General features: G+C 55.1%; 1 protein-coding gene across 5 annotated transcripts in view; it reads left to right on the top strand.

The window, feature by feature from the left end:
* The window catches only part of LOC122547325 (sulfotransferase 1C2-like), an 11,483-nt gene extending 5,187 nt beyond the window's left edge, over nt 1-6,296 (top strand). For 4 of the 5 annotated variants that reach the window (XM_043685966.1, XM_043685968.1, XM_043685969.1 and 1 more), the window contains 6 exons: nt 627-758; nt 869-966; nt 3,578-3,704; nt 3,875-3,969; nt 4,504-4,684; nt 6,127-6,296. In XM_043685966.1, coding sequence (XP_043541901.1) covers nt 627-758; nt 869-966; nt 3,578-3,704; nt 3,875-3,969; nt 4,504-4,684; nt 6,127-6,239 — 746 coding nt within the window. In that variant the 3' untranslated portion in view covers nt 6,240-6,296. Of the gene's footprint in view, nt 1-626; nt 759-868; nt 967-3,577; nt 3,705-3,874; nt 3,970-4,503; nt 4,685-5,046; nt 5,228-6,126 lie in introns of all 5 variants that reach the window. The other variant, XM_043685970.1, reaches the window with a different exon arrangement.
* Nucleotides 6,297-8,670: the final 2,374 nt, after the last annotated feature.

Raw genomic sequence — 8,670 nt, 5'->3', positions numbered from 1 at the left:
TGTACAGCCGTAACATGACCTCCCAACTCCTGTACTCAATACTCTGACCAATAAAGGAAAGCATACCAAACGCTGCCTTCACTATCCTATCTACCTGCGACTCCACTTTCAAGGAGCTATGAGCCTGCACTCCAAGGATTGAATGGCAGGACAAACCTGATGGGCCGAATGGTCTAATTCCTGCTCCGGCTGTCTTATGGAATGGGAGAGGGCCCTGAGATGGAGGGAGATGATGAGGGTACCAGGGTAGAGGGAGATGGTGAGGGCCCCAGGGTAGAGGGAGATGGTGAGGGCCCCAGGGTAGAGGGAGATGGTGAGGGCCCCAGGGTAGTGGGAGATGGTGAGGGCCCCAGGGTAGTGGGAGATGGGGAGTCAGTCTCAGGTCGGTTCGGGAGGGTCTGGTTGAATAACTGATGATGTTTGTATTTTATGCCCTCTCTCTCTCTCTGTCTCTGTCTCTCTCTCTCTCTCTCTCTCTCTCTCTCCCCATTTCCTCTCCCTCTTTCTCTCTCCCTCACACTCCCTGTCTCTCCTTCCCCTCTCTCATTCCCCATCCCTCTCTCTCTCTCTCTCTCCCTTTCCCTCCCTCCCTGTCTCCTTCCCCTTTTCCCTCCCTCCCTCTGCAGGGAGTACGTGGATACAGGAAATTGTGGATCTCATTAACTGTGATGCCGATGCGGAGGTGTGTAAACAGACTCCTGTCTACAATCGCATCCCCTTCCTGGACTTTTTCCCTGGTCAATACAAATTTCCCAATGGTGAGTGTCCCTGGTGGTGTCCCCCTGAAACCCAGGCAGGGGTGGGGGGAGGTGGGAGGACAACGTGTGGGACCCCCAGCCCGAGCTAACCCTGTCGGGGTTAATTTCAGGAATCGAGCAGATTGAGAAGATGGAGCCACCGCGGATATACAAAACCCACCTGCCTTTCCAACTCGTTCCCAAATCCGTCTGGGAGCAGGACTGTAAGGTACGGGGACTGAGGGGGGAGACACTGAGGGGATTGAGGGACATGGGGAGAGTGTGGGAGACTGGGAGATGGATAGATTGTTGGGGGGAGACTCTGAGGGGATTAATAAATCCATCTTTCTCCCTGTTCCCAGGTAATTGTAGTTGCTCGAAATGCCAAGGATAACGCGGTCTCGTACTTTCACTTCCATCGGATGAACCAAACCATGCCTTACATTCAATCCTGGAAGGAATTCCTCCCAAAATGTATGGAGGGTCAAGGTGAGGAATATCATCTTCAACCCTGTCCCCCCCATCAAACCCACCCAGGGACAGGGACAGCACAGGGTCAGAGACAGAGTAAAGCTCCCTCTACACTGTCTCCCATCAAACACTCCCAGGGACAGGGATAGCACGAGGTTAGATATAGTGTAAAGCTCCCTCTACACTGTCCCCCCATCAAACACTCCCAGGGACAGGGACAGGGACAGCACGGGGTTAGATACAGTGTAAAGCTCCCTCTACACTGTCCCCCCATAAAACACTCCCAGGGACAGGGACAGGGACAGCACGGGGTTAGATACAGTGTAAAGCTCCCTCTACACTGTCCCCCCCGGGGTTAGATACAGTGTAAAGCTCCCTCTACACTGTCCCCCCATCAAACACTCCCAGGGACAGCGCAGGGTTAGATACAGAGTAAAGCTCCCTCTACATTGTCTGTGTTGAATCTTTGACCCAGTGGCAGTGGGTTTTGAGGGGAGGGAGACTGGGATCTGACTGTGCGATCTGTGTGTGTTCCAGTTTCCTGGGGATCATGGTATGACCATGTGAAGGGCTGGTGGGAAGCGAAGGAGAAACATCGGATTCTGTTCCTCTTTTATGAAGACATGAAGGAGGTAAAGATGGAGGGAGTGTGGGGGAGAACGAGGGTTGGAGGGTGTGACAGAGCGAGAATGGAGGGGGCAGAGACAGGGAGAGAGGGGCTGGGAGGGAGAGGGAGGGAAAGGGAGAGAAGAGACATCAGGGTCTGGATGGACCCTCTCACTGACCCCTGACCCTGCATGGAACCTATCACTGACCCCTGACCCTGCATGGACCCTATCACTGACCGGATTCCTGAAGAAGGGCTTATGCCCGAAACGTCGATTCTCCTGTTCCCTGGATGCTGCCTGATCTGCTGCGCTTTTCCAGCAACACATTTTCAGCCCTATCATTGACCCCTGACTCTGCATGGACCCTCTCTCTGACCCCTGACCCTGCATGCACCCTCTCTCTGACCCCTGACCCTGCATGGACCCTCTCCCTGACCCCAGGAGCTCTAACCCCTCTCTCCTTTGCTTCTCTCCATCTAGAACCCCAGGCGGGAGATCCAGAAGGTGGCCCGGTTCATGGGGAAGGTTCTGGAAGATGACGCCCATTGTTGGGGGGAGACACTGAGGGACACGGGGAGAGTGTGGGAGACTGGGAGATGGATAGATTGTTGGGGGGAGACACTGAGGGACACGGGGAGAGTGTGGGAGACTGGGAGATGGATAGATTGTTGGGGGGAGACACTGAGGGACACGGGGAGAGTGTGGGAGACTGGGAGATGGATAGATTGTTGGGGGGAGACACTGAGGGACACGGGGAGAGTGTGGGAGACTGGGAGATGGATAGATTGTTGGGGGGAGACACTGAGGGACACGGGGAGAGTGTGGGAGACTGGGAGATGGATAGATTGTTGGGGGGAGACACTGAGGGACACGGGGAGAGTGTGGGAGACTGGGAGATGGATAGATTGTTGGGGGGAGACACTGAGGGACACGGGGAGAGTGTGGGAGACTGGGAGATGGATAGATTGTTGGGGGGAGACACTGAGGGACACGGGGAGAGTGTGGGAGACTGGGAGATGGATAGATTGTTGGGGGGAGACACTGAGGGACACGGGGAGAGTGTGGGAGACTGGGAGATGGATAGATTGTTGGGGGGAGACACTGAGGGACACGGGGAGAGTGTGGGAGACTGGGAGATGGATAGATTGTTGGGGGGAGACACTGAGGGACACGGGGAGAGTGTGGGAGACTGGGAGATGGATAGATTGTTGGGGGGAGACACTGAGGGACACGGGGAGAGTGTGGGAGACTGGGAGATGGATAGATTGTTGGGGGGAGACACTGAGGGACACGGGGAGAGTGTGGGAGACTGGGAGATGGATAGATTGTTGGGGGGAGACACTGAGGGACACGGGGAGAGTGTGGGAGACTGGGAGATGGATAGATTGTTGGGGGGAGACACTGAGGGACACGGGGAGAGTGTGGGAGACTGGGAGATGGATAGATTGTTGGGGGGAGACACTGAGGGACACGGGGAGAGTGTGGGAGACTGGGAGATGGATAGATTTTTGAGGAGAGACACTGAGGGACACGGGGAGAGTGTGGGAGACTGGGAGATGGATAGATTGTGGGAGACAGAGATGGACAGATGTTTATGGGGAGACACTGAGGGACACGGGGAGAGTGCGGGAGACTGGGAGATGGATTGATTTTTGGGGGAGACACTGAGGGACATGGGAGATTGCAGGAGATGGAGAGATGCATAGATTTTTGGGGGAGATACTGTGGGATTAATGAATGCATCTTTCTCCCTGTTCCCAGGTAATTGTAGTCGCTCGAAATGCCAAGGATAATGTGGTCTCATACTTTCACTTCCATCGGATGTCCCAAAACATGCCTCAGCCTGGGACCTGGCAGGAATTCCTCCGAAATTTCATGGAGGGTCAAGGTGAGAAATATCATCCTCTACACTGTTCACGCCTAAGACAGGGACAGCGCAGGGTTAGATACAGCGTAAAGCTCCCTCTACGTTGTCTGTGTTGAATCTTTGACCCAGTGACAGTGGGTTTTGAGGGGAGACAGACTGGGATCTGACTGTGCGATCTGTGTGTGTTCCAGTTTCCTGGGGATCATGGTATGACCATGTGAAGGGCTGGTGGGAAGCGAAGGAGAAACATCGGATTCTGTTCCTCTTTTATGAAGACATGAAGGAGGTAAAGATGGAGGGATTGTGCGAGAGAACGAGGGTTGGAGGGTGTGACAGAGCGAGGATGGAGGGGGCAGAGACAGGGAGAGAGGGAGGGGGAGACAAGCGACTAGACAATCTGGATGGACCCTCTCTCTGATCCCTGACCCTGCATGCACCCTCTCTCTGACCCTGGATGGACCTTCTCTCTCTGACCCCTGACCCTGCATGGACCTTCTCTCTCTGACCCCTGACCCTGCATGGACCCTCTCCCTGACCCCGGGAGCTCTAACCCCTCTCTCCTTTGCTTCTCTCCATCTAGAACCCCCTGACCCCTGACCCTGGATGGACCTCCTCTCTCTGACCCCTGACCCTGGATGGACGCTCTCTCTGACCCCAACCCAGGGTGGACCCTCTCACTGACCCTGGACCCTGGATGGACCTCCTCTCTCTGACCCCTGACCCTGCATGGACCTTCTCTCTCTGACCCCTGACCCTGCATGGACCCTCTCCCTGACCCCAGGAGCTCTAACCCCTCTCTCCTTTGCTTCTCTCCATCTAGAACCCCAGGCGGGAGATCCAGAAGGTGGCCCGGTTCATGGGGAAGGTTCTGGAAGATGACGCTCTCGAGAAGATTGTCCATCTCTCCTCTTTCAAGGTCATGAGGGACAACCCAATGGCCAATTACACACTGTTGCCGAGCAACGTCATGGACCAATCCATCTCCAAGTTCATGAGAAAGGGTGGGTTCAAACTCGGGGTGGGAGGGGGTCAAGGGTCAGAGGGGACCCCTGACCCTGCATGCACCTTCTCTCTGACCCCTGACCCTGCACGGACCCTCTCTCTGACCCTGACCCAGGATGGATCCTCTCACTGACCCCTGACCCTGGATGGACCTTCTCTCTCTGACCCCTGACCCTGGATGGACCTTCTCTCTCTGACCCCTGACCCTGCATGCACGCTCTCTCTGACCCCGACCCTGCATGCACTCTCTCTCTGACCCCTGACCCTGCATGCACCCTCTCCCTGACCCCTGACCCTGCATGGACCCTCTCCCTGACCCCGGGAGCTGTAACCCCTCTCTCCTTTGCTTCTCTCCATCTAGAACCCCAGGCGGGAGATCCAGAAGGTGGCCCGGTTCATGGGGAAGGTTCTGGAAGATGACGCCCTCGAGAAGATTGTCCATCTCTCCTCTTTCAAGGTCATGAGGGACAACCCAATGGCCAATTACATGACGTTGCCAAGTAATATCATGGACCAATCCATCTCCAAGTTCATGAGAAAAGGTGGGTTCAAAGTCAGAGATGGGAGGTCAAGGGTCAGGCGGTCAAGTGCTGTGGGTTAGAAAGAATCCAACTATCGCCCCCTTGATGTTCAATGCTGTTACCGTCACTGAATCCCCCCTCCCCCCCACTACCAACATCCTGGGGGTTCCCATTGAGAGAGAATCTAACCATCGCCCCCTTGACGTTCAATGGTGTTACCGTCACTGAATCCCCCTCCCCCCCCCACTATCAACATCCTGGGGGTTCTCATTGAACAGAAACTGACCCGTATCCAGCCCCACATCGATCCTGTGGCTGCAGAAGCAGGTCAGAGGCTGGGAACCCTGCATCGGGTAACTCCCCTCCTGACCTCCCTCCAACCCTCAAAGCCCTGTTCCACCATCGATGTTGCAGGAGCCAGGGGAGGGTGAGGGGATACACCCCAGTCGTCCTGGCCTGGGGTGGGTTGGGGGCGCGTGGTGAGGCTCTGACAACTCCGGGGAAACTCGACACCCTCCGGGACAGAGCAGCCGCCGCCCCCAACCCCCCCCACCCCCAATGACTGGATGGAGACACTGGCTGACCCTCCCCAAACCTCAACACTCCCTCCCTCTCCATCACCCCTCGAAGCAGAGGGGCAGCAGTGTGTACCCTCTACAAGACCCACTGCAGAGACTCGCTGAGGCTCCCTCTGAGCAATGACAAGGGGGCGGTGGGCCCTGAAAAGGGGCAAGGGGATGGAGGGGGTCAGTTCTCTCACATCACCTACTCATCCATGGTACTGACACAATCTCTCCCTGTCTGCCTCTGGGTCCCTCTGTGTCTCTCCCACCTTCCCTACCTCTCTCTCTCCTGTGCACCCCCTCTCTCCCTCCCACCCTGTTTCTCCCTCTTCCTGTCTCTCCCTCCCTCCCTCCCAGGTGAGGTGGGAGACTGGAAGACCCATTTCACAGTGGCTGAGAATGAACGTTTTGACGAACATTACAAGAGACAGATGGCTCGGTGCTCGGTGAGGTTTCGCCAGGAGCTGTGACCGGGGCGAGAAGAGTCGGGGGAACTTGGAATAAACTCTTAACAAGCCTCGAAAACACAGAAGCGTGATTATTTCACCTCAGACAGGCACTACTGCCACGCAGTGTCATAACAAAAGCGTATTTATTACAGATCCCCCAAACAGTGAGGGGTGGAGGGGAGTTTTCCTGGACACTGCATTTCCAGTCCTGTCAGGGAGGGGGCAGTGTTGGGCCTAGGAAAAACAAGGCAGCCCAAACAGCATTTAGGAAATAGTGATCATAACATGACAAAGTTCAAGGCTCAGATGGAAAAAAAAAATCATTGCTCAAGGTCCCAGATTTGGAAAAAGGGGCAGACTTTGGGGGTGGAGAGTTGAACTGGAGTCTGTTGATAGGGAGTGCACATTGGTGGACAAAACAGGGGATGAATTTCAAAACAGGGATGAGTAAGGTTCAATCCAGGGACACATGCATGAGGAATAAGCAGAAGGCAGAGGGACAGAAAGAGTGTGTTATGGGAGAGGGAGAGGGATTGTGCGAGGGGGAGGGGGAGAGACAGGGAGAAGGAAGGAGAGATAGACAGAAGGAGAAAGAGAAGAAGAGAGACAGATACAGCGAGAGGAGAGGCAGTGCAAGACAAGGGGGGAGGTGCGTGTGGAGTCAGGAAAGGTAACAGGAAGGGCAGAGAGAGAGACAGAGGCAGGAGGCAAGGGCAAAAGAAAGAGAGAAAGAGACAGGTGGGTGGAATGAGAAAGCAGAATGAGGTAGAGGTCAAAGGAAGGAGAGAGAGAGAGAAAGAAAAAGAGGTGAAGAAAATGGCATCTCACAATCGGAACCTTGAGAGTTAGCAGGCAGAGAAAAAGGGGAGTGGTTAGATAGACAGAGAGAGAGAGAGAGACAGACACCGAGAGCGAGAGAGAGAGACAGAGAGCGAGAGAGAGAGACAGAGAGCGAGAGAGAGAGACAGAGAGCGAGAGAGAGAGACAGAGAGCGAGAGAGAGAGACAGAGAGCGAGAGAGAGAGACAGAGAGCGAGAGAGAGAGACAGAGAGCGAGAGAGAGAGACAGAGAGCGAGAGAGAGAGACAGAGAGCGAGAGAGAGAGACAGAGAGCGAGAGAGAGAGACAGAGAGCGAGAGAGAGAGACAGAGAGCGAGAGAGAGAGACAGAGAGCGAGAGAGAGAGACAGAGAGCGAGAGAGAGAGACAGAGAGCGAGAGAGAGAGACAGAGAGCGAGAGAGACAGACAGAGAGCGAGAGAGAGAGACAGAGAGCGAGAGAGAGAGACAGAGAGCGAGAGAGACAGACAGAGAGCGAGAGAGAGAGACAGAGAGCGAGAGAGAGAGACAGAGAGCGAGAGAGACAGACAGAGAGCGAGAGAGAGAGACAGAGAGCGAGAGAGAGAGACAGAGAGCGAGAGAGACAGACAGAGAGCGAGAGAGAGAGACAGAGAGCGAGAGAGAGAGACAGAGAGCGAGAGAGACAGACAGAGAGCGAGAGAGAGAGACAGAGAGCGAGAGAGAGAGACAGAGAGCGAGAGAGACAGACAGAGAGCGAGAGAGAGAGACAGAGAGCGAGAGAGAGAGACAGAGAGCGAGAGAGACAGACAGAGAGCGAGAGAGAGAGACAGAGAGCGAGAGAGAGAGACAGAGAGCGAGAGAGACAGACAGAGAGCGAGAGAGAGAGACAGAGAGCGAGAGAGAGAGACAGAGAGCGAGAGAGACAGACAGAGAGCGAGAGAGAGAGACAGAGAGCGAGAGAGAGAGACAGAGAGCGAGAGAGACAGACAGAGAGCGAGAGAGAGAGACAGAGAGCGAGAGAGCTCCGACTTGAGTAGGTTACAGAGATAGGGAGAGGCTGTAGGGGTTGGAGGGGATTACAGAGGTACGGAGGGATGTAGGGGCTGGTGGGGGTTACAGAGATAGGGAGGGGTGTAGGGGCTGGAGTGGTGAAGGAGATTGGGAGATAGGGTGGTGATAAGGGAGAGTGAGAGATGTTTGCCTGAAGATGTTGCCGTCATTAAATATTACCAAGGACCCGGCTTAATTATAAACCCAAACGACCTTCAGGAAGCCTTGAAGCTGAAAAGACAATGTTGCTGAGTTAACAGCCTGAGGCCATTGAGCTACTGCATCCGGTTCACATGGAAGTCACACGCCTGGGTTTATGGTTAGCAGGAGACCTGGGCTCTGTCCATACGGTACACAAAGCTCCATTGTTCTGTAGCCCACTCTGGGAGTATCCATCCAAACACTCCCCTCACTCCCACCCACCCTTTCCATCTAACTGGCCTGAGTGCAGTGTCCGTGGGCTGACTGAGCAATGGACAGGTCCCGGGGGAAACTTCCAGGAGGGGGGGAGGGAGGGAGAGAGAGAGAGAGAGAGAGAGAGAGCGGTCTCTCTCACAGCTCCTCTCCAATATCCCAGCGCTCTGACACCGTCCTGTAGTGGACA

Source organism: Chiloscyllium plagiosum, unplaced genomic scaffold (assembly GCF_004010195.1).
Source record: "Chiloscyllium plagiosum isolate BGI_BamShark_2017 unplaced genomic scaffold, ASM401019v2 scaf_6578, whole genome shotgun sequence".
NCBI lineage: Eukaryota > Metazoa > Chordata > Chondrichthyes > Orectolobiformes > Hemiscylliidae > Chiloscyllium > Chiloscyllium plagiosum.
Note: the sequence above shows the minus strand (reverse complement) of the source record. Positions and strands in the feature narration are given on the sequence as shown.